General features: G+C 55.2%; 1 protein-coding gene and 1 long non-coding RNA gene across 4 annotated transcripts in view; one reads left to right on the forward strand and one right to left on the reverse strand.

Annotated features, from left to right (window-relative positions):
- MYH7B (myosin heavy chain 7B) overlaps positions 1 to 24,121 on the forward strand; it is a 46,006-nt gene that overhangs the window by 16,006 nt on the left and 5,879 nt on the right. Inside the window, exons 4-30 of one of the 3 annotated variants that reach the window (XM_054542188.2) lie at positions 3,396 to 3,495; positions 5,567 to 5,615; positions 5,869 to 6,031; positions 7,295 to 7,401; positions 7,566 to 7,709; positions 8,509 to 8,665; positions 8,964 to 8,991; positions 10,383 to 10,479; positions 12,589 to 12,612; positions 12,750 to 12,842; positions 12,963 to 13,026; positions 13,989 to 14,087; positions 14,772 to 14,875; positions 15,036 to 15,174; positions 15,446 to 15,564; positions 15,654 to 15,803; positions 15,983 to 16,153; positions 17,634 to 17,813; positions 17,908 to 18,040; positions 18,129 to 18,205; positions 18,633 to 18,720; positions 18,899 to 19,016; positions 20,696 to 20,819; positions 20,928 to 21,064; positions 21,732 to 21,987; positions 22,920 to 23,162; positions 23,927 to 24,103. In XM_054542188.2, the coding sequence (XP_054398163.1) occupies positions 3,491 to 3,495; positions 5,567 to 5,615; positions 5,869 to 6,031; positions 7,295 to 7,401; positions 7,566 to 7,709; positions 8,509 to 8,665; positions 8,964 to 8,991; positions 10,383 to 10,479; positions 12,589 to 12,612; positions 12,750 to 12,842; positions 12,963 to 13,026; positions 13,989 to 14,087; positions 14,772 to 14,875; positions 15,036 to 15,174; positions 15,446 to 15,564; positions 15,654 to 15,803; positions 15,983 to 16,153; positions 17,634 to 17,813; positions 17,908 to 18,040; positions 18,129 to 18,205; positions 18,633 to 18,720; positions 18,899 to 19,016; positions 20,696 to 20,819; positions 20,928 to 21,064; positions 21,732 to 21,987; positions 22,920 to 23,162; positions 23,927 to 24,103 (3,246 nt within the window). In that variant the 5' untranslated portion in view covers positions 3,396 to 3,490. Of the gene's footprint in view, positions 1 to 3,395; positions 3,496 to 5,566; positions 5,616 to 5,868; positions 6,032 to 7,294; positions 7,402 to 7,565; positions 7,710 to 8,508; positions 8,666 to 8,963; positions 8,992 to 10,382; positions 10,480 to 11,228; positions 12,613 to 12,749; positions 12,843 to 12,962; positions 13,027 to 13,988; positions 14,088 to 14,771; positions 14,876 to 15,035; positions 15,175 to 15,445; positions 15,565 to 15,653; positions 15,804 to 15,982; positions 16,154 to 17,633; positions 17,814 to 17,907; positions 18,041 to 18,128; positions 18,206 to 18,632; positions 18,721 to 18,898; positions 19,017 to 20,695; positions 21,065 to 21,731; positions 21,988 to 22,919; positions 23,163 to 23,926; positions 24,104 to 24,121 lie in introns of those variants that run through there. The other 2 variants (XM_063720629.1, XM_063720628.1) reach the window with 2 other exon arrangements.
- Positions 19,308 to 23,944, reverse strand: LOC129052215 (uncharacterized). Its single transcript, XR_008517134.2, has 2 exons — positions 23,338 to 23,944; positions 19,308 to 23,130 (listed from the first exon to the last, which is right to left on the reverse strand). It is a non-coding gene; the product is annotated as an uncharacterized LOC129052215 (long non-coding RNA).

A 24,121-nucleotide genomic window follows, 5' to 3' on the forward strand; every position in this document is an offset into this window, starting at 1 on the left:
AGGTCATGCTGTCCATTTCCTGTCCCCTCCTGCCACCTCCATGCCAGACCCATCCGCTCACCCGGCTGACAGCGGCAGCTCGCCCAGCTGCCTCCCCTGCCCCCCCTGCCCCTTCCAAGCCATTTGAGTGGTCACTATGAAACTTCAGCTCACTCACATTTCTGCTCTCGTAGGCTCCCTTTGCACTTGCAATACAACCCTGGGTCCCTTCCCAAGTCCTTCACGACTCTGAATGATCTGCCTGTCCACCCTCACCTTGGAAAACTCTCCCGTTGTTGACCACTAGGATGGCACCTTAAACATCCCAAGCTGTATTCTGCCTCGTGGCTCTTGTATTTGCTGTTCCTTCTGCTTGGAATACTGTTCCAAGGGCTCCCCGCCTGACCGGCTTCTTGGCAGTCTCTGGTCTCACCTTCAGTGTTGCCTCTTCAGAGAAGCCCTCCCTCACCCACCGGAATGAAGTACACCCCCATTACCTTCCAGGCCATGTTGCTTGTTTCATGCTTACCACTTGCCACAATCTTTAATTACCTTAAAAATGTGTTTGCTTGTTTATTTTTTGCTTCTCCAGGGGAGGGTCAGCTTTATGAAGGAAGGAACCTTGTTGCCATACCCCTCTTCCTGGCAGTCTGGGTGTCACACTTGTTTGTTTAGAGTCAGGGTCTTGTTCCTGTTGCCTAGGCTGGAGTGCAGTGGCGTGATCTCGGCTCACTGCAGTCTTGAACTCCTGGGATCAAGCAATCCTCTCGCCTCTCAGCCTCCTGAGTAGCTGAGATTGTAGGCGTGTACTATCTTGCCCAGCCAATTTTTTAATTTTTTGTAGAGACAGGGTCTTGCTATATCAGCCTAGGCTGGTCTTGAACTCCTTGGCTCAAGTGATCCTCCTGCCTCAAGCCTTCCAAGTTACTGGGATTATCATAGGTGTGAGCCATCATGCCTGGTTAATTTTTAAAATATTTTTTTGTAGAGATGTCACAGGGAGCTTACAAACACATAAATCTGAACACACTGTCAAATTCTCTTTCTCAGAGCACTTTGATGCAAAAAATAAATAAAAAGGCCTTTGATGGCGCCCCAACTCCTGCAGGATAAAGTTCCAGATCTGAATCTGGCCTTTGAAGCCCTTCACACTCCAGTCCCAACTGCTCAGTCCTGCCCTACTCCCCTTTATGCCCCAGTGGCCCAGCTGGTCTCAAACTCCTGGCCTCAAGTGATTCTCCCACCTTGGCCTCCAAAAGTGCAGGGATTATGGGCATAAGCCACTGCGCCCAGCCTTCAAACTAGCTTTTATCCTTCAGACTCCTCCATGTTGATATCCTCCTTGAGTATCTTTCCTTTCCTAGACAATGAGTGTCTTTTGTTCCATGTGTCCCTCCCAGCTGTAGAAGCATTATTCACAGAGTCCTTCGATGTCTTTACCCAAAGAAGAAATTCCAGGCATTGGGCTACATTGAGGGCAGATACATTTTGGGCTGGGATCTAAAATCCTGGAGTCTCACTCTCCTGAAATTGGAACGAACTTCAAAGGTCATCCAGTTCAGAGGCCTCAGCCCTGGTCAACCTCTGCCTGAGTCTTCCTTGGTGCTGGCAGGCTCACTTTCCTCCAAGGCAGCCTCTCCCGCTGCTGATGGGCTGAGATGGTGAAAAGTCCCCTTTTGTGTGCATCCACATCCTGCTTCCTGTCGCTGCCCATGGGTCTACTTTTGAGGCTACACAAGTCACATCAGCTCCCTCTGCTCCAGGACAGCTCTTCAAGTTTTTTTGATTTTTTTGTTTTTTGAGATGGAGTCTTGCTCTGTTGCCCAGGCTGGAGTGCAATGGCACGATTTCAGCTCACTGCCACTTCCAGCTCTCAGGTTCAAGTGATCCTCCTGCTTCAGCCTCCCCAAGTAGGTGGGATTACAGGCACACGCCACCATGCCTGGCTAATTTTTTTTTTTTTTTTTTTTGAGACAGAGTCTTGTTCTGTTGCCTAGGCTGGAGTGCAATGGTGCGATCTCGGCTCACTGCAACCTCCACCTCCCGGGTTCAAGTGATTCTCCTGCCTCAGCCTCCCGAGTAGCTGGGATTACAGGTGCCTGCCACCATGCCTGGCTAATTTTTTTGTATTTTTAGTAGAGACGGGGTTTCACCATGTTGACCAGGCTGGTCTCAAACTCCTGACCTCAGGTAATCCACCCGCCTTGGCTTCCCAAAGTGTTGGGATGACAGGCATGAGCCACCATGCCCAGCGTTTTTTTTTTTTTTTAAAGTAGAAACGGGGTTTCATCATGTTGGCCAGGCTGGTCTCAAACTCATGAGCTCAGATGATCCACCTGCCTCAGCCTCCCAAAGTGCTGGGATTACAAGCTCTTCAGATATTGAAAGTCAGTATCTTAAGTCCTTGCGGGTTATGGTATTTGTTGCAAATCACTCAGAGCATTGGGTTCCCTCTTTGCGTTGTCATGTTTGTGTATGAGCTTATCTCAGCAGGAAGATGCACCCTGGGTAGTGGAAGGGAATCTAGAAGGAAGATCTAGACCCATTTTGAGGCTTGGTTTTTCAGCCCCAGGTTCATACACTGAGTAGGTAACTCTAGGACTCAGACCCACATGATAGGTGTAAGTTAGACTTGCTAGAGGTTCTGATTCTCCAGGCTAATTCTGTTGGTCCCTGGCAAGAAACCCTACCTTCTGAGCATCCTTGAACAATGAAAAGAATTTTTCCCACTTTCTGGGCTTTCTATAAATTGCTCCAGCCCAGCTCTCCAGCCTCTGACGCCATAGGAGATTAAAATCCTATAATCTATCAGGTTTGGTTCGTTCACTTACTAGGTATTTATTGACTTTCTATGATGTGCGGGCACTTGGCAAGGTGCGGGGACACAGACTAAACTCCTGCCCTTGTGCAGGTCTTTTCTAGTGGCAGGAGGTAGGCAAGGTACAACCTAAGCTCTACAAAGAGAATTGAAACAGTGAGGTTCTCACAGAGACAATGCGGAGAGAAAGAAGAAAGGAATACATAATGTAGGATTCCATTTAAACAAATTTCGAAAATAGACAACACTAATCTGTGAGGTTAGAAGTCAGTATTATATTGTGGATCAAGCAAGAGTCGGTATAAAAAAAATAAAAATAAAAAAGAAGTCAGTATTCTATTACCCTAGGTGAGGGATGGCCTGAGGGGGATAATTTTTCATAATTTCTGTTTTTGAACAGGTTACGGTTTTGTTTTGTTGTTGCTTTTGAGACTGGGTCTGTTGCCCAGCTGGAGTGCAATGGTGTGATCTTGGCGCACTGTAACCTCTGCCTCCTGGGTTCAAGCGGTCCTCCCACCTCAGCCTCCTGAGTAGCTGAGACTACAGGTGCACGCTACCATGCCTGGCTAATTTTTGTTTGTTTGTTTGTTTGTTGTAGAGATGGGGTTTTGATGTGTTGCCCAGGCTGGTCTTGAACTCCTGAACTTAAGTGATCTGTCTGCCTGGGCCTCCCAAAGTGCTGGAATTACAGACATGAGGTACTGTGCCTGGCCCAGGGTATGTTTACTTTGAAAAAATTCATCAAACTTTATAAGATCATTCACTGCAGCCTTGACTGTAATGGCAAAAGCCTGAAAACAATCGAAATGTCTACCCAGAGGGGGCCCGTGTCATTTCCTAATGGAGACACACTGTAGGACTAATTCCTGATAGGGTCTGGGCAGCTGTAATTTTGATAAATATTGCCAAGTTTGGCACTGTAATTTTTTTTTTTTTTTTTTTTTTTTTGAGACGGAGTCTCGCACTGTCACCCAGGCTGGAGTGCAGTGGTGTGATCTCCACTCACTGCAAGCACTGCCTCCTGGGTTCACGCCATTCTCCTGCCTCAGCCTCCAGAGTAGCTGGGACTACAGGCACCTGCCACCACCTCTGGCTAATTTTTTTGTATTTTTACTAGAGACGGGGTTTCACTGTGTTAGCCAGGATGGTCTCGATCTCCTGACCTCGGGATCCGCCCTCCTCAGCCTCCCAAAGTGCTGGGATTACAGGTGTGAGCCACCGCACTTGGCCGGCACTGTAATTTTTAAATGTGTTCATGTAATATGCACACAGTAAAGTGCATACATCTTAGATGTACAACTTGATTTGTTTTGCAAAGTGCACACACCTGTGTCCCATGGCTCTATGCAGCGTATAGAGCATTTCCTGCCTCCCAGAGGCTCTCTGGTGCCTCCAGCCATTACCCTCCCTCAGAGGCCCACTCTGCCACTTCTGTCACCAGAGGCGAGTTTTGCCTGTTTTGAATGTATATGGTTGAAAATGTAGCTGGGAAATTATTTCTCTATATTTCATCTAGTACACCTGTGCATTTGGAATGGGAGTGCATCGGTCGGAGGACTTCCCGTGTGAGCCTGGTCTGGCCTCTGGCTGGAACCCTGGCTTTGGAACTCCATTGTTCCATGTGTCTGGCATCTGAGGTTCTCAGATCCTTTCATTCTCAATTCCAAAATCCTGTGGCGTCACGGAGCCCTGAATGGGGTGATGGACAGGAGAGCCTGGAGGTGCCCTGACACATTCCGAAGACTGTATCAGGCAGATGGACTGCCAGCGCCCTGAACCCCTGTCGAGAGTGGGCCACGGGAAGGTGGCTTCCTGTAAATCTTCAACGTGGGGATCTGAAGGGGCTCCTAACTGGGTTATATGTCCTTGATTTGCTTCCACTTCAGCCAAACAATTCCTTGATTCTATGAGTTCCAGGGCTGGTTTTCTTCATGTATGATTTCCCCAGGGGGTCCCCAGAAAGAGGATGGGGAGGGAGGAAGGGGGAAAGAGGGCATCGATGCGCTCCCAATTCCAAATGCACAGGTGTGCCAGATAAAATATAGAGAAATAAGTGCAAAGCTACATTTTCAACCATATACATTCAAAACAGGCAAAGCTCGCCTATGGTGATAGAAGTGGCAGAGTGGGCCTCTGAGGGAGGGTACTGAGTGGAGGCACCAGAGAGCCTCTGGGAGGCAGGCGATGCCCTATACCCTGAGTAGAGCCGAGGGGACACAGGTGTTTGCGCTTTGCAGATGCCCGAGAGGGATGTCCCTCTCCCCCTGCCCCTCGTCCCCCTTCTCTTTTTGATCTGTTCTCCTTCTCTCTCCTCTTTTTCATCTGTTCTTGGCCATTGCTCATCTGTGAGACTTGGCCAATGCTTTCCTTTCTCTGGGCCTCAGTTTCCCTGGATGTATCAAGAGGGTTGGACTAGATGGTCCAGCCTCAGTAGGCATTCTGTGGTTTCTCCTGAGCGTCCTTGCTCTCTGTATCTGGAGGTGGGGTATGTTTCTGGGTGACTCGGTTTCTCCCCATGAGCTCCTCAGTCTCCTGAACCTCTTACTGCCTTGTCCCTGTCCCCATCAGTCTCTGCACCCAGCCTCCCTGTCTCTCAGTGGAGTGTCTCTCTCCGCCTTTGTGATCCCCTGACAATGGGAGGTAAAAATAGCCCAGGGGCCGTGCTGGTGGAGATAAAAGGGAATTTGCCTTTTGTGTCCTGTGGCCAGGCTGGGGGGGCTGTGACACGTGGAGATTGCTGACATAGCTCTCCTCCTCTGACCTTGACAGTGGCAATAAAAGGGGTAGCAGAGCTTCCTGCCCTCACCGTGGTGCCGAGGTAGGTGATCGGGGCTGGGGTTGGAGCCGGAGGGAGGGCAGGAGGGTGGGCGGGTGGGTGAGGGTGCCCATGGGTGGCCGCGAGTCTTCTGAATCTGGAGTGGAGGAAGCCCTGGTGTTTGAGGGTGTGCATGTACGCTGAGCACTCACCCAAGGAGGCTGGATTGGGAGCCAGAGGGAGTCGCCTAGTATCTGGTCTTGTGGGTTGGGGGATCATGCCCTAGTTCAGCTCCCTCGTCACTGCCATCTTCCAGTGCCTCCTGCCTTGGGCCACCTTGAACCTCCAAGGTTTCCAGCTCCTCCTCCCTCACCCCAGTGCCACTGTCATGATGGATGTGAGTGAACTTGGGGAGTCTGCCCGCTACCTCCGCCAGGGCTACCAGGAGATGACGAAGGTGCACGCTATCCCATGGGATGGTAAGTAGAGACAGAGGGGGAGGGGACACAGCCACAGAGATGCCCTTATGGACTCAGACCAGGAATTGGGAGGGGTGGCACCAGCTCAGGGCTGAAGGGGCATTGGGGCCTGACAGCTGGAGCCCTGGACCTTTCCCGCAGAGTCTGGGGCCTGGAAATTAAAACCCCAGGGACACTGTATATCACTGTGTGTCTGTGAGCAGGCCTTGGTTTGTTCCCCTGTGAAATGGGATAATAGCACCTGCCTTCCGGAGCTGCAGTTTATGAAGACTCAGGCTGGAGCCCGAGGCCTCTGAGATGAGACTGATCGGCATGTGTGCAGGCTGCCTCCGCGTGTCCACAAAACTTGTGCTGGGGTTATTTTTAGTGCTTTCTGCAGAGCCAAAGCCATCCTTTATTAGGGACAGGAATAAAGGCTGTACTATTTATGACCTGGTTTGCTCATAGGACAATACTAACAATAGGCAGTGTGTACCGAATGCTTATTGTGTGTCAGGCCCAGAGCAGATGACTTTCCATGCATCATCTCAACAACCTGGGGAGGTGGGGCCAGCGCCAGGCTAAGAGGGACCTTGTGCTTGATTCAACACTCTGCTGTTGCCGTCTTGAAAGTTTTAATCGTTTTCAACAAGGGGACCCACATCGTCATTTTGTACTGGGGTCTGTAGGTTATGTAGATGGTCCTAGATGGTCCTGACCCAGGCACTTGGCAGAGCAGGGGACACCAACTCCGGTTTGCAGCCTGAGTCCATGCTTCTAACCACCATGAAATCTGGGCTCCTCAAAGCTCTGGGGACAGCTGGCCAGGCAGGAGAGCACAGGTTACAGTTAGGAGGCCTGGATTTGAGTCTTCAGTGAAATAGGGAAGGCAGGACCCCTCCCTAAGAGTCATATGCCTGATATTGAGGGGCTGCTCCATATGGGACCTAAGGAGATCCCCATAACATTTTGCATGTGAGGGAACTGGCCCAGAGAGAATCAGGGATTTTCCTGAGGTCAGAGGGCAAATATGGCGGAAGCAGGAATTGGAAACCAACCACGTAACCCAGACTCATCCTCCAATAAGGGGATCTCTAGGGACCCTCCCAGCTCCGCCCTTCCTGAGCCTGGGTTTGGAGGGTTCTTCACTGGAACTCCTGTGTCCTGGCAGAGGGGCTTTGGGGAGGGTCACAGCTGTATGGATACCATGGCTTGGGAACTCCAGCTAGAACCCTGGAGGTGCCTCAGCCCCTCTCTGAGTCCAGAGCTCTCTCTGCAACCCAGGGAAGAAGCGAGTCTGGGTGCCTGATGAACAGGACGCCTACGTGGAGGCCGAGGTCAAGTCGGAGGCTACCGGGGGCAGAGTCACCGTGGAGACCAAAGACCAGAAGGTTCCGTTCCCCTTTTCCTGAGATTAGCCTCTCTGTCCCTAGGCCTCCTGGCCAACAGGATCTGCACTCTGGTTGAAGGGGGTCTGGGTATGTGGGTGGGGGTGACAGGTGACGTCGGTCGGTTCCTCCCAGTCCCCCGACCCCTGACACGATCTCCCTGGTAGGTGCTGATGGTACGTGAAGCCGAGCTGCAGCCCATGAACCCACCTCGCTTCGACTTACTGGAGGACATGGCCATGATGACGCACCTGAACGAGGCCTCTGTGCTGCACAACCTGCGCCAGCGCTATGCCCGCTGGATGATCTATGTGAGCCCCAGGCCCGGGCCATGGGTGGGGTGGGGCTTGTATGTGGGGCGGGGCTAGAGATGAGGCTCTGGGGGCGGGCCCATAGCGGTGAGGCGGGTCCATAGCAGTGGGGCGGGGCTGTGAGCGATGGGGCGGGTCCATAGCTGTGGGGCGGGGCTGTGAATGATAGAGCGGGTCCATAGCGGGGGTGGGGCTGTGAGCGATGAGGCGGGGCTGTGAGCACTGGGGGCGGGGCTGGAGGTTGGGCCTGGGGAGCAGCTGTAGCGGTGCGGGGCGGGTCTAGAACTCACCTGCGGACTTTGGAGGCCATGCGCGTGGGGTGGGGCAGGGCTGTGAGCACAAGTCAGGGGTGAGGCCAGGACGGCCACAGAGGGTGTGGTGTGGCAAGTCAAGTGGCTCCTTGAGGAATATCGCAGGGGTCTTCTGAAGACTGGGGCCTGGGGATGGGAACTTGGGTTATCCCTCCCAAAACCCTACTTATGGGGGGGACGTGGTGGCCCATGCCTGTAATCCCAGCACTTTGGGAGGCCAAGGTGGGCGGATCACCTGAGGTCAGGAGTTCGAGACCAGCCTGGCCAACATGGTGAAACCCCGTCTCTACTAAAAATACAAAAATTAGCCGGTCGTGGTGGTGCGCGCTTGTAGTCCTAGCTACCCTGGGAGGCTGAGGCAGGACCCAGGAGGCGGAGGTTGCAGTGAGCCGAGATCATGCCATTGCACTCCAGCCTGGGAGACAGAGCAAGACTCCATCTCAAAAACAACAACAACAACATAAACCCTACCTATACTCTCTCTTCAGACCTACTCAGGCCTCTTCTGTGTCACCATCAACCCCTACAAATGGCTCCCAGTCTACACAGCCTCCGTGGTGGCCGCTTACAAGGGAAAGCGCCGCTCGGAGTCCCCGCCCCATATATATGCGGTGGCGGACAACGCCTACAATGACATGCTGCGCAGTAAGGGCCGCCTGGACTCCTCCCCAACCCCAGACCCTGACCTTTGTCCCGGGAGGCCTCTGTAAAGGACCCCCTTCCCCCACTGGCACTGTCCCCCTTTTGACGCTGCTGGACATGGTCGCCTAGCCATTCTGTCCCTCTGCATGGGAGCTGACCTCCACTAGGGACAGCCCCACCTGCTCCTTCCCATTCCTGGCTCTGGGTGGTGGGGTCTGCCCCAGATGGATACCCAGGGTGTTCCACCTGTGGCTGGCCCCACACCTTGGCTGACTTCTCTATCCCCTTCCCTTTCCTCCAGACCGAGACAACCAGTCCATGCTGATCACGTAAGTGTGGGGCTCTGGGGGTGGGGTGGAAAATGCTGGCCATCTGGCAGAAAGAGGGCGGTACCACAGTCATTTCCCAGGATTGAATCCAAAGTGCTTAGGCCAGGACTTTTACCACCTGGAGCTAGTGTCCCAGCTGAAGCTAAATTAGGCCTGAGCACTTTCCCTGCCCCCATTCTGAACAGATGTGTTCTTGATGGGGGATAGGGAGGGGACACCCACAAACAGTGACCACCAGCCCCATACCTCCTCTCCCCGGGGCCTGGAATCTCCCACCTTGATCCTTTGGGGTTCTAATTCTGGCTCAGGGGCAGCGGGAAGATTCCTCTGCTTTTCCTCCTTTTTACCATCTACTTGTGTCTGAATCTTACCTCTGATCTTTCCATTGCCTCTGTGGGAAAATGGTAGAATAATTCTTACATGCCAGGCTCATGTCCAGTCAGGCCAGTATGGACAATGTTTAGTGTGAGTGTGCATGCGCGTATGCAGTTAAGAGCAAGTGCCTTGGCTGGGCACAGTGACTCATGCCTATAATTTCTGCATTTTGGGAGGCTGAGGTGGGTGGATCACTTGAGGTCAGGAGTTTGAGACCAGCCTGGCCAACATGGTGAAACCCCATCTCTACTAAAAATACGAAAAATTAGCCAGGCGTGGTGGCAGGTGCCTGTAATCCCAGCTACTCAGGAGGCTGAGGCAGGAGAACTGCTTGAACCCAGGAGGTGGAGGTTGCAGTGAGCCAAGATCACGCCACTGCACTCCAGCCTGGGCCACAGAGTGAGACTCCATCTCAAAAAAAAAAAAAAAAAAGCAAGTACCTTTAACCCAGACGGGCCCAGCTGAGTGCGGTAGCTCACACCTGTAATCCCAGCACTTCGGGAGGCTGAGGCAGGAGGATTGCCTAAGGCCAGGGGTTTGAGACCAGCCTGAGCAACATATTGAGACCCCATCTTTACAAAAAAAAAAAAAAAAATTGAAAAGTTAAATAAAAAATCCTACCTACCACACAGAGTTATGAGTCAGTGAGTTGATATATGTGCCTGGCACACAGCAGGGACAGCCACAGAACTCCTGAGGCCCAGTTCCTTGTTCCTAAAATGGGGGTGATAATGGAGCCTGCCTTCCAGGGTTTTCTGAGCCGTAACTGAGCCGATGGAGTAAAGTGCCGGGCACTGAGTTAGTGCGTAGCGGACAGTGACATCATCATGTGTCATCATCTCAGAGGGATGGTCTACACTGGCTAGCTTTGTACACTTCTGAGGGTTGATCCATCCTTGGGGGTTTCAAGCTGGGGGGAAGGAGAGGTGGAGGGCTCTGCTTGAGGGGTGAGGCATTGGGGGTGGGGGAGAATTAGGCCAGATGGGCATTGGTGACTCATGTTTATGTCGTCCAAGCGGAGAGTCGGGGGCCGGTAAGACGGTTAACACCAAGCGGGTCATTCAGTACTTTGCCATCGTCGCTGCCCTGGGAGACGGGCCGGGCAAGAAGGCCGTAAGACTTGCCCACTCGGGCATGCTCCCCATTGCTTCTCGCTGTTTTTCTTTTCTTTCTTCCTCTTTTTTTTTCCCCCCTTTTTAAAAATTTTACTCCCTGGAACCCTGAGCCCTGCCTGAGCCTCCCACCCTGGTGGGGGACTCTGGCCTGAGCAAGGCTTGACCAGAAAGGCTGTGGCCACCTGACGCACCTGCCTTCGCCTTCCCATTGGTAAACATGGAGGGGTGGGGCCACGTTGCCGTTTCTAAATTTGTGTAATTTCACAATTACACAATTCCATTGTGACCTTCATATATTGAAAGAGTTTACTAGATGGGCTGCTTTTACTAAGCATTGTTGTCTTGGTTTCCCTGACAGTTACCTGCTGCTGACACATTAGACACAGAGGTTGGCTGGCATGCAGGGCACTGGGCATTCCCAGCAGCTGGGGTTGGCAGGGCAATTTTGTGCCTTGTGATTTCTGTACAGTTTTTGGACATTTCTGAAACAGTGGGGCCCAGTTTTTTTGTTTTTGTTTTTAAGGCATAACATTTCATCCCTAGCCTTGGGGCCAGTTGTTCAGAGCCCTGTGGCTACCCCCAGATGGGCTGCCTTTTCTTTCCAGAAGCCCGAGGCCTCCCTCCCCACCCAGTCCCTGCTCCTGGTCCTGTTGAGCCTTGCTTTATTCTGGGTGTTTTTCTTTTTTTTCCCCATTTTCTTTCTTTCTTTTCTCTTTCTTTCCTTTTTTTTTTTTTTTTTTGCCTATTCCTTTTTACCCGTTTGATTGTCCTGATTTTTGATTTTCATTTCAGTTTTGTTTTGTTTTTGCTGTTGACTTTTTGGTCCTTTTTCCTCCCTCCCTTTCCTGCCCTGTCTTCCAAATCCCTAAAAAGGTCTCTGGGGATGTAACAGAAAGTTGGGTGGGTCAAGTGACAGGAAGAGATGTCAGGGAGAGGCCAGAGCTGGCAAAGACACAGCTGGAAGGGCAGAGGAGCACCTGGGCAGAAAGGAGCCAGGACAGTGGAGCCCAGGGGAGAGGGTCGGGCAAGGGAGGGGTGGGAGAGGCTGCCCGCAGGAGCCATGGCTGCAGGAACTTAAAAGATTGATCAGCTCCCCTTACCTTGGCCCCAAATTTGGCCAAACGGGCTGGAGAGAGCCCTGCACAAAAGCACTGGATGGGAGTATATTGGGGGGTCCCACCTCCCCTGCCCAATGTCCCTGTGGGTATTTTAACTCTTGGGCTCCCTGGAGGTGAATGAATGACCACAAAGTCCGTGGTGGTATATCTATTCCCTCCAGAATTCATTCCTTCCCTTCTCTCCCTTTCTTCCTTGGATCCCAGCATCCGGAGTAGGGAAGAGAAGAAAAGGAAAAGGAGGGAAGGTGAGGATGAGGCTAGGATGGGGAGAGGGAGGATCTGCTCAATTCAGTTAGTCCCCCTGGGTGACACACAGGACCGCTGTGGCGTCCAGGAGGCAGGATGCTGGGCACTTGCCCTGCTGCTCCTGACTTGCTATGTGGCCTTGAGCAGATCCACTCCCTGCTCAGAGCTTAGTCTCCTCATTTGCAAATTAGGGCTAATAATGGGCACCTGGCAGGGCCGTTGTGCGCACTGGTAGGTATACAGGCAGACAAACAATGAAGACACACCCAATTGCGTTACAAAGCAGAGGTGTGTAAGGTCATAGTGGGAGATTAGGGCAGGAAGGTTCAGACCAGGAAGAGGTCTATTCCAGCTTTGGAGCAGCCAGGAGGCCTTCCTAGAGGAGGGGGCACTTGGGCTGGGCTCTGGAGGGCCCTAGATTTTAGTCGGGAGGCCCCTGGGGCTTGGAGCAGGGTCACTGCATGAAGACTGGAAAATGAAGGGAGGCCAGAGGCTGGGGTGGGGCAGAGGAGGCTGCAGGTAGAGACTCTGGCTGGGGCTTTGCCACTCCCACTTTCCAGCATTTTGCCTCCTAACAGCTGGAGGAGGGTCAGGCCGAGGGGCTGAGGGTGGGGGCCGTGCATTCCGGTGACTAACTCCACCCCCCTGTCCTGCTGCCCGCTGCCTCCCGCTGATACCCTGCCCCACCCCGCCCTGCCCCCTGGAGGCCCGGCCCTCTAATGTTGTCTGTCTTCTTCCCCCAGCAATTTCTGGCAACAAAGACGGGGGTGAGTATGGGGCCAATGTCAATGGGGCAGCCCTGGGGGTACCCCCTTCCTCTGCACAACAGAGGGGCCACGGGTGGCTCTGGCCTCCTGGTGGGTAGGCACCAGAACTGACAGACCCCTCACCCCCACCGCCCCAGGGCACCCTTGAGGATCAAATCATCGAGGCCAACCCTGCCATGGAGGCCTTTGGCAACGCCAAGACCCTGAGGAATGATAACTCCTCCCGCTTTGTGAGTGGCCGAGGTGGGAGGGGTGGCGGGGATGCCGTAGGCCACCAGTGGCAGGTCGGGCACGTGGGGGGGACAGTGCTGGCTGTGCCCCTTGGCTGAGGGCTGCCCCTCTGCCCACAGGGCAAGTTCATCCGCATTCACTTTGGTCCCTCTGGGAAGCTGGCGTCCGCGGATATTGACAGCTGTGAGTCAGCCCCCTGCGGGCGGTGCAGGGGAAGGAGGCCTGAGCCTGGTCACCCCAACTTGGCCTCTGTCATCACGACTTCTGGGCTCCTGCCTGCTCTGGGCACTTCTCTCTACCCCCTGGCTGCTGCCCAGCTCAGGCCACCTCACCTATCACCAGAACATCACCCCAGCCTCTGCCTGGTCTCCAGCTTCCTCTCCTCTACACGGCCATAGTTTTGCTGGTCATATCCTGTTCCTGCTTGAAAGTTTTCTCTAGATCCTGTCACCTGAGGATGGAGACCCAAATCCTCATTTGGCCAGTCAGGCTCCTGTGACTGCACCCCTAGCGCGTCCCCAGTCTTCTCTCTGGCCACCAAGAGGGCAGGCCTGGCCCACAGCCCTCCTGCCCCAGCTGCACAGCTACACGTAGAGTGCCCCATCCTTCCAGGCACCCCACTGGGAAGTGCCCCAGTACCACCCAGCTGCACAGACCCCAGGCACCTAGGCCACACTCAAGGGGGCCAGGGACACAGGCCCCCACGTTGGCCACTCCCCACGTTGGGCTGCATGGCTAGGTCTTGACAGATGAGCGCTGGCAGGCAGTGACGGGGACAGGGATAGGCTGTAATTCACACCCTAACCCCTACACACAGACACACACGGAGGCTTGGCCACACACGCACACACGCTGACACACCAACAGATAAAAACCTGCACATGCAGATACCACACTCACCCCACACACACATAAGGACACACACTGACCCATCTGGCCAGAGACACAGACACACACACAGGTACAGACACACGGCTCGTGCGATGACGCAGGCACAAGAGAGACGCCCTCCCCACACAAGCTGGCAGGTGCAGACGCAGCCCCCCTGCACACTCCCTGCCCCCCTCTCTCCCTCCGCACCGCCCCTTGGGATGTCCACTCTGGGGAGGTGTGGGAGATGGCAGGCCAGCGTCCCTTCTCCCCAGATCTCCTGGAGAAGTCGCGGGTGATCTTCCAGTTGCCTGGTGAGCGCAGCTACCACGTCTACTACCAGATCCTCTCAGGGAAGAAGCCAGAGCTGCAGGGTGAGGGGCAGTACGATGAAGGGGGTGGGAGTCAGAACCTGGAGGGGCTGCCCGGCGCTTGCTGGCTCCCATCAGGCCAGGCCCTGGTGGTCTTTCCCTCCCTGTCCTGGGGTCTGTGGCCTCTCTTCCTTCTTGGGACTTTTGGTTACTTTCCTGCTAGGGAACAGTCCTCTTAGCTCCAGCAACCTGCCAACGTGTTATCGCTTTCTCCAGGAGCCTAAGCCCTAAACCCCACCTGCTGTCCTGAGACTAGAGGTCCCACCCAGCACCAAGGCGGACTGATGACTGTCTAGGCCCAGCTCTCCTCTCTGGCAAGCCCCTCGAGGGCAGAGTCTGGTCCTTCCTGTGCGCCAGCATCTAGCATGGGATCTGGGCCAGAGGGGGCCATGAGCAACAGTCAAAAGATGAGTGAGACGTGGGGACTGTGGCTCATTCCTCAGAGAACCAGAAAAAGAAGTCAGGGTCAAAGTGAAGGCCAGGTCAGGGCCCCTCACTCTCAGTGCCCTCAGCCTTGGCGGGGGTGAGGATGAGAAACTTAGGCCCCAGACTGGGAGATGAGGTCCTCTGGGAGGGCCCTAGACTCCTGCTGGGCTTGCCCCCCAGGACCCCCTATGCTGCAATTGTTGGGGGGAGAATAGCCGGTAAGCACCGCCTGACCCTCCCTTCTCTGCCCTGTGTCCTCAGACATGCTGCTTCTGTCTATGAACCCTTATGACTACCACTTCTGCAGCCAGGGCGTCATCACCGTGGACAACATGAATGATGGGGAGGAGCTCATCGCCACCGACGTACGGGCTCTGGTGGGAAGGGAGCTGTGTGGACGCCTGTGGTGGGATCGGGCAGCACTGCCGGTGCCCCCAGCTGCATGAATGGTCCCAGGGCAGTGCCTGGCTGGACCCTGGAGGAGCCCAGACCTCTCTGAACTCGCTTTCTCTGCCGCCCCCCCAGCATGCCATGGACATCCTGGGCTTCAGCATGGATGAGAAGTGCGCCTGCTATAAGATCGTGGGTGCCCTCCTGCACTTCGGCAACATGAAGTTCAAGCAGAAGCAGCGGGAGGAGCAGGCGGAGGCCGATGGCACCGAGAGTGAGGGGCCCTAACCTGGCCTTCAACTTGACCCAGACCTCAGCATCCTGTCCATGATGGTTAACCCCAACTCTTGTCCACAACCTTTAACCTCAGTCTTACCTGGCCCTGCCTCCTCAGCTCCAAACCCTTACCTTCCTGAGGCTTTGTTTGCTAGCCCTGAACTTGACCCCTCTTAACGTCCCTCTCCTAGCCCCAGGCTGAGGCAGTAGAGCCCCTGAGTGCCCACGGTGGTGTCCTCCTCCCTTACCCCACTCATGTGCCCTGCCAGGTGCCGACAAGGCTGCCTACCTGATGGGGGTCAGCAGTGGGGACCTCCTCAAAGGCCTTTTGCACCCCCGGGTGCGTGTAGGGAACGAGTATGTGACCAAGGGCCAGAGTGTGGAGCAGGTGAGCTGCCTGCAGGCCAAACCCATGGGGGACAGCCGGGCAGGGTCCCCTCCTTGCCAGGTCCCAGCCCAGCCTCCCTGCACCTCCAGGTGGTGTTTGCTGTGGGGGCTCTGGCCAAGGCCACCTACGACCGGCTGTTCAGGTGGCTGGTGTCTCGGATCAACCAGACCCTGGACACAAAGCTGCCCCGGCAGTTCTTCATCGGGGTTCTGGACATCGCTGGGTTTGAGATCTTTGAGGTGAGGACAGGCCCTCACCTTGGGCTCTGTTCTCTCCAAGGTAGAGGACATGGGCCTGTTGGGGGGGGCAGAAGCCCTGGCCTTCTGCCTGGAAGTTGGGGGTGAACTCATGCCCCTCCCTGGGCCTCCCTTTCCCCATCTGCGAGAGGTCTGCTGAGCCAGGCCCCTCCCTCTTGTAGTTCAACAGCTTCGAACAGCTGTGCATCAACTTCACCAATGAGAAATTGCAGCAGTTCTTCAACCAGCACATGTTTGTGCTGGAGCAGGAGGAGTACAAGCGGGAGGGCATTGACTGGGTCTTCATCGACTTCGGCCTCAACCTGCAGCCTTGCATCGACCTCATCGAGAAGGTGGGGGCCGCGGCAAGGTCACTTTGAGCAAGGGAGCATGTGTGTGGTGAGCAAGCAGGGATGGATGACCGTGGCTTGTATGGAAGCCTGTGCAAGTGTGCATGGAAGCGTGTGACTGTGCGTTGCAGTAAGCATGCATATGTGAGTGTAGTTGTGACAGCGTGTTTATGTGCTTGTGTGTGAAAGGGCATGTGTGTGAGTGGGTGTGTTGGAGTTGACCGTGAGTGAGCCTTGGTGAGTGTGTGAGCAGTGTGAATGCATGCATCCCAGTACTGTGGACAACAGCTCCTCCTGGGTGCTCAGAATTCTGCAGCTCACAAGGCCCTATTTGCAGCCACAATTTCACTGGATCCCTAGAACTGCCCTGGGTGCAGGGCAGGGTGTGTTTCCTTGTTTTTGTGATTGTGGAACATTATGTATATTTACCCATTGTACAAAGAATGGAAGAAAGAAAATTTGAAAAATTGGCAGGGGAAAAAATGTTTCTCCCCATTCCTACCACAGCCGGTCACATGACACTTAGGTTCATTTCCTCGAAATCCTTCATCCTTTTTTTTTTTTTTTTTTTTGAGATGGAGTCTCACTCTGTCGCCCAGGCTGGAGTACAATGGCACCATCTCAGCTCACTGCAACCTTCGCCTCCAGGGTTCAAGCAATTCTTCTGCCTCAACCTCCCAAGTAGCTGGGATTACAGGCATGCGCCCCCACACCTAGCTAATTTTTGTATTTTTAATAGAGACATGGCTTCACCATTTTGGCCAGGCTGGTCTCGAACTCCTGACCTCAAGTGATCCACCCACCTTGGCCTCCCAAAGTGCTGGGATTACAGGTGTGGGCCACTGCGCCTGGCCTATCCATTTTCTTTTATAGACACAGATTTCATTTCACATCCTACTTTTTCTCTGAAAATGTATTTTGAATGCTGCTGACGGCAAGAGTAGTTCATGCAGTGGATGAGTTTCATACGATGCATTTCTGCAGTCCCCTACGGCTGGGCATTTAGGTGATTGACAGCTTTTTGAATATTATATCAGTACTGAAGACATTCATCTTCCCACTCTGCAGGTTAGAAGACTGAGGCTTAGTGATGTCGGAGGGCCCCACAGCTAGTGAGTGAGGAAGCAAAAATGTGAACTTGATGGCTTTTTTTGACTTACCCCATGTTTGTGTGTGACAGCCATGGCTGTGGCGGGGGTGAGAGTGGGTACAGAGATGCCAGCTTGGGTTTGCCATTGTTAGAAGTGAAGATGACACCTCAGTGCTGCAGATTTTGCAGGAGGGGACTGGAGCCAAGCCACAAACTTTTGTCTGTTAGGAGATGGGTTCTTGGAGTGGGTGTGGTGTCTGACCATCCGGGGAGATGGCTGAGGCTGGGGATCTGGGAAGGCTCCCAGAAGGGAGGTGGCCTGGGGAACAGGGGTTCAGTCCTTCCAGGATGGACTGGCTTGATGGTGGCTTTTCAAGCTCGTTCTGTTCCCAGCCACTGGGCATCCTGTCCATCCTGGAGGAGGAATGCATGTTCCCCAAGGCCTCAGACGCCAGCTTCCGGGCCAAGCTCTACGACAACCATGCGGGGAAGTCACCCAATTTCCAGCAGCCTCGGCCTGACAAGAAGCGCAAGTACCAGGCCCACTTCGAGGTGGTCCACTACGCGGGCGTGGTAGGTGCTTGCTGGAACCCCAGCCCTTAGCCAGGCTCCTCCCTCCCCGCTCCAGGTGTCCCACCCGGGCTCAGCACCTGACTTGTCTCTCCAGGTGCCTTACAGCATTGTGGGCTGGCTGGAGAAAAACAAGGATCCCCTGAATGAGACTGTGGTCCCCATCTTCCAGAAGTCACAGAATAGGCTCCTGGCGACTCTCTATGAGAACTATGCAGGCTCCTGCTCCAGTGAGTACCGAGGGACAAGATCTCCGCTCTGACAGGGGCCCACAGAGCGACATTCCCTGGAGTGACCAGGCCCCTTGTCTCTTATTAGCTGAGCCCCCCAAGTCTGGGGTGAAAGAGAAGCGTAAGAAGGCAGCATCGTTCCAGACAGTGTCCCAGCTGCACAAGGTAAGGCCCCATCTGGGAGATAGACCCTCACTCTTGGCAGCCTCCAGCCCTGTCCTTCACCCCTTGCCCTGTCCCCTGTGCCTTGGGCGGGCGGCCGTTAAGACTTGCAGTGATGTTTAACTCCTCTCCACGTGAACATCACAGCAAGTCTGTGCTGCTTCCCGTCCCTACGCTGCTTGGGCAGGGTTTGTGGGGAAGGGGTGGGACCCCTGGGGCTCTGGGCAGGACGGGGATTTGGCAGGGGAGTGAAGACTTTGGTGGTGGTGATGGGAGACAGTGAAGGGTCTCCCATCACCAGAATGAGAGTGAAAGAGCAAAAGTGCAGGGCACTTAGGGCCCTGCTCCCGTCTCGGTCCTGACCACTGCGGCATCCAATTCTGGTTCTCTGCCCCCTTTGTGCCTTTCCCTCACTCTTCCCCACTGCCAGGAGAACCTCAACAAGCTGATGACCAACCTGCGGGCCACACAGCCCCACTTCGTCCGCTGCATTGTCCCCAACGAGAACAAAACCCCAGGTAGTCACCCAGGGCTGGCCCGGCTGGGGCCGGGAGGCGTCGTGGGAAGGCGACAGGGCAGAGGCTGGGAGGCTGAGTACATCTTCCCCCTCGCCTCGCAGGGTCCCCACTGCTGCTTTTTCTCTGGGGCCTGTGGGTGTGCCTGTTGACCTCTGACCTTTTCCCCTCTTATGTCCAGGGGTCATGGATGCCTTCTTGGTGCTACACCAGCTGCGCTGCAATGGGGTCCTGGAGGGGATCCGGATCTGCCGCCAAGGGTTCCCCAACAGGCTGCTCTACACCGACTTCCGGCAGCGGTGGGTGACCCCTTCCCCCCGCCCACTGCTCCAAGTGGAGGCCTGAGGGGCTGGGCAGGACACACACGCCAGAGCCCAACAGACGGTCCCCTGTCTGGAGGGGGAAGCAGGGACTGTGAGGGGCCTGGCCAGGCATCCCAGCAAGAGACGGGGGTGGCTCAGACCTGGCCGGGGGCTTGGGGAGAAGTGAATAGGCTTGGGGCACATACTGGAGGTGGAGCCAACAGGCCTCGCTGATGAGCTGGACATGGAATTCTGGATGCAGAAAAGACAAGAGTGATTTCTAGTTTTGGGAGTGAGCAACCTGGGAGCTACCGGTGATAGATTTACTGAGCTACAAAAACAGGGTTTTTTGATTTCGAGGAGAGGTGAAGGGATACTGGTTTGAGCTGTTTTGCGTATATCAGGTTTGAAATGCCTCCAACAGACATCCTAGAAAAGTCATGGGGGAGATTGGGATTATCAATCTGGAGCTCAGGGCAGCGGGCAGAAAGGATGCAGATTTGGGAGTTGAATGAGAATCACGTGGACGAGGCTTCATGAGACGCCTGGCACATAGCAAGCACCTGGGCAGTGCTGCCAGCTCCTCCCCGTTCCCTCAATGGGCAACAAGCATCCATCGTTCGTTCTCCCTCCGGAAGAAATGGTGTCATCCACACTGTCCTTTGTAAACAGAGGTTCACACAGATACCGTACACGCACACACACGCATGGTGCTGTGAGCTTGTTTTTTCTAACAGTCTGGCCTGGAGATCGTTCCTTATCCACAGGCGTATGCCTGCCGTCATCGTCCGTTTTTCTTGGCTGCGAAACATCTCACAGTCTGGTGGACTGCATGCTTTGTTTAATGAGTCCCCCTCATGAGGGGCCTTCACAGCGTGGCTGCAGCCCACCTGACCCACACAGCCCTGTGCACATGTGCACGTGTCCGCTTAGAAGTGGGCAGGCTGGGAGCCCTGGCTCTTTTGCATTAGAATTTTCCCCCAAATGTTTCTTCAGTGATAGGGCACAGCATATTACCTTCTACTAATATTTTTTGCCTTTAAAAAAATTTTAAAAATAGTGCATGCCTTCTGTAAAAAGTCTCTTTAAAAACTTACTGAATGCATTTAAAATCCCCCCAAGGTTGTGTTGTTTGTTTTGTTTTGTTTTGTTTTGAGACGGAGTCTTGCTCTGTTGCCCAGGCTGGAGTGCAGTGGCAGGATCTTGGCTCACTGCAACCTCTGCCCTCTGAGGTTCAAGTGATTCTGTGATTCTTCCGCCTCAGCCTCCCGAGTAGCTGGGATTATAGCGCCTGCCACCATGCCCCACTAATTTTTGTGTTTTTAGTAGAGATGGGGTTTCACCATGTTGCCCACGCTGGTCTTGAACTCCTGGGCTCAAGCAATCCACCCGCCTCGGCCTCCCAAAGTGTTGAGATTATGGGTGTGAGCCACCACGCCCAGCCAACCCCCCAAGGATTTTAAGTGGCATATCCCTAGTGTCCCAGTGTGGTGAAGCATCCCTGGCCCCCTTGTTCGGCATGTGCCCTGCTGGAACCTCTGCACCAGCCTTGGAGAGGCCCAGGAACGAGTCCCCTGCTACCCACACAAGCCTCCTCGGTCCCTGACTTCCCCATTCTCAGTGGCCTGTGCTCCACACCCAGCCCTCTCCTGACCAGCTCTGCCCTCCTTTCCCAGGTACCGTATCCTGAACCCTAGTGCCATCCCGGATGACACCTTCATGGACAGCAGGAAGGCCACAGAGAAACTGCTGGGCTCGCTGGACTTGGACCACACCCAGTACCAGTTTGGCCACACCAAGGTCGGGGCACTGTGGGATCAGGGCTGGCCCTGGCTGTGGCGGTCACACTGGGCAGGGTTCATGCGGATGGTTGGGTGTTACCCTGGCTGTCCACCTCTCCGCCCCCAGGTGTTCTTCAAGGCTGGGCTTCTAGGCGTCCTGGAAGAGCTCCGTGACCAGCGCCTGGCCAAGGTGCTGACGCTGCTGCAGGCGCGGAGCCGCGGCCGCCTCATGCGCCTTGAGTACCAGCGCCTGCTGGGAGGCAGGTGGGTATGGGAAGGAGGCTGGAGACAGGGTATGGCCCCTGCCCCTCAGCTCCCAGATCCACTGGCTCTCCCAACCCTGACATGCTGCCCTGTAGTCAGATCAGCCCCTGTGGCTGGTTGGGGCAAGGTTCTGTTCTGTGTCCCCCAGCCTCCATTTCCCCACCTCAAAAAATGAGGTAGGGCACTTGCCTCTCCATTTCAGGACATCAGCTTGTGGCCCGGAGGGGTAGCGATGGCATCCAGTGTTTTCCAAGACTTTTGCGTGCCAGGCCCCAGGCAAGATACTTTCTCTGCATTATCCTGGTTAAAGCGCTGACAGTCCTGAGACACAGGCACTGTGATGGTCTCCACTCTGCAGAGGGGTGCCCGTGTCAGAGATCCAGAGCCAGCTGGCACGTCAGCCCAGGCTGCTGACCCCAGAGCCCCGTTGCTTAACAGCCCTGGTGTCTTCCGGGACTTGCAGAGGCCATCAGGACATGGGGGGCTCATGATCCCCTTCACTAGAGGCAGGCCTGTGGGACTCCTCTCAACCTCACCTATAAAGCAGAGGTATTAGGAGCTACTCCATGAGGCTGCTGGGAAGGCAAAACAAGTGAACTGTGCCGAGTGTCACCATTTGTGACGGGCAGCACTGAGCCACCTTCACAGCTCGGCTGCCCCTCCCTAGGGATGCGCTGTTCACCATCCAGTGGAACATCCGTGCCTTCAATGCCGTCAAGAACTGGTCATGGATGAAGCTCTTTTTCAAGATGAAGCCACTGCTGCGCTCGGCGCAGGCTGAGGAGGAGCTGGCAGCCCTGCGGGCAGAGCTGCGGGGGTTGCGAGGGGCGCTGGCTGCGGCCGAGGCCAAGCGCCAGGAACTGGAGGAGACGCACGTCAGCGTCACCCAGGAGAAGAATGACCTGGCCCTGCAGCTGCAGGCTGTGAGTCAGGGTTCCCCTTGTGACCCGGCGTCCCCGGCCCCGAGTACCCCTGGCTACTCTGAGGGATAGTACAGCCAGACCCATGGGGCTCAGGCCTTATGTCTCCCTGTTCCAAAGATGCCATGAGATGAGGCCTCCATGTCCCAGCCTCCCCACCCCAAGGCCTCATCTGGCACATGTCCTGGCACTCTCCCCTCGTGCCACCTTGGCCTCCCGCTAAAGCAGAGGAACCCCAGCTCCCCAGCTCTCCCCTCCCTGCAATCCCTGAAACCAAACAGACCCATGCTCTCTTCTCTGGTTAAGGGCCATGGGAACCCAGGTGGCAGGTAACAGGGTGATAGCCAGAGGGCACAGATCAAGGGTCTGGAATCTCCCCAGGTCCACAGAGCAAGCTTTCCTGTCTTCGGCACGTGGCTTTGTGTATCAGTTGTGTGCCAGGCTCAAGCTAGTGCAGGAGGAACGTTGGTGGGAAGACAGAGATGGCCCTGTGGTCACAAAACTCACCTGCTAGTGCAGGAGACTGTGACGCAGCTGGGCAGTAAGGAAATGGGGGGTAAGGATACCTGAGCCCTTCCAGGGACTGCCTCCAGGAGCCCGTCCGTGCCTGTGCAGGGGCTGCTGCTGCTCATCCTGCCCCTCGGAATGCCTCAGCCCAACAGCGGGGCAGTGGGCAGCGGGCTTCCCTCTCAGAACCCTTGTTTGGGCCTCACTCTGGGCCACCCCACACATGTCTAACATTCCCCTCTTGATGCTCTGGTGTGTCCCTCGAGCCCTTGCCCCTCCATGCCCAAGAGCAGGTCAAGACATTCCTGAGTTCTCAGAGCACAGCTGTTTCCTACAGAGGCAGTTTCCTCTCCAGGGCCTAGCCTGGTGTTTCTCTGCTGGTTTACCTGGCCCTCCCCCGACCTGGCCCCGTTCCGTGTGCCCTCCAGGAGCAGGACAACCTGGCAGATGCCGAGGAGCGCTGCCACTTGCTGATCAAGTCCAAGGTGCAGCTGGAGGGGAAGGTGAAGGAGCTGAGTGAGCGGCTGGAGGATGAGGAGGAGGTGAATGCTGACCTGGCTGCCCGCCGGCGCAAGCTGGAGGACGAGTGCACGGAGCTCAAGAAGGACATTGATGACCTGGAGCTGACACTGGCCAAAGCTGAGAAGGAGAAGCAAGCCACTGAGAACAAGGTGTGGGCTGGGCCAGCTGTGGGGAAGGGCCCTGAGCCAGGGGCCAGCTTTGGGGCCAGGTGGCTGCGGGTCCCACCCCTGCTCTGCTAAGCCACTGCTTTGTGGCCCTGGGCATGTCACTGCCTTTCCTGGGCCTCAGTTTCCTTATCTGTCAAGTAGGGTTAGCAGCACTTACCCCATTAGGGTAGGTGGTGATGTGGTGTGTAATTGGCCTTTCCTGAGCACATGCTCCTAGGACTTGCACACATAGGTGTTTAGCACATGCTGGCGATCCTCATCCATCCTGGAGCGCAAGCCCCTTGAGGGCAGGAACTCCATGTCCCCAGCTCGGCATCCCACAGGTGACTTCTGACCTTGAGCCCTCGTGACGGCCCCTGTGGTTCCCAGTGCTGGAGGAGTGACTCCATTACACAGGAGGGAAAGTGAGGCAGGGGTAGGCAGCTTAGGTTCTCACAGGTGCTCACCGAGGAAGCCAGGACTAGGAGGCAGCTGCCCTGAGCACCTGCTAATACTGCACATGGCTGGCATCTGTGGATCTCTCACCGGGCCAGGTGTGGTGCTGAGCACTGCGGGTGCATCCACTCGTGAATCCTCATTACAGCCCCATGAGGAGGGTCCTTCCCTTAGGCAGAAGTGGTGGAGGCTCGGAGTCAAGTGACTTGCCTGAGTCTCATAGCTGGAAGGGGCACTTGCTCTGACCTGGTGTGGTGGCCGCTCAGAGTGCAGGGAAGGACGTCCCCATGGTGGCCCTGGCCCTGGCACAGGTGAAGAACCTGACGGAAGAGATGGCTGCGCTGGACGAGTCAGTGGCCCGGCTGACCAAGGAGAAGAAGGCATTGCAGGAGGCCCACCAGCAGGCCCTGGGTGACCTGCAGGCTGAGGAGGACCGTGTAAGCGCGCTGACCAAGGCCAAGCTCCGGCTGGAGCAACAGGTGGAGGACGTGAGTCAGGGCCACCCT

This window comes from Pongo abelii, chromosome 21 (genome assembly GCF_028885655.2).
Source record: "Pongo abelii isolate AG06213 chromosome 21, NHGRI_mPonAbe1-v2.0_pri, whole genome shotgun sequence".
Taxonomy (NCBI): Eukaryota; Metazoa; Chordata; class Mammalia; order Primates; family Hominidae; genus Pongo; species Pongo abelii.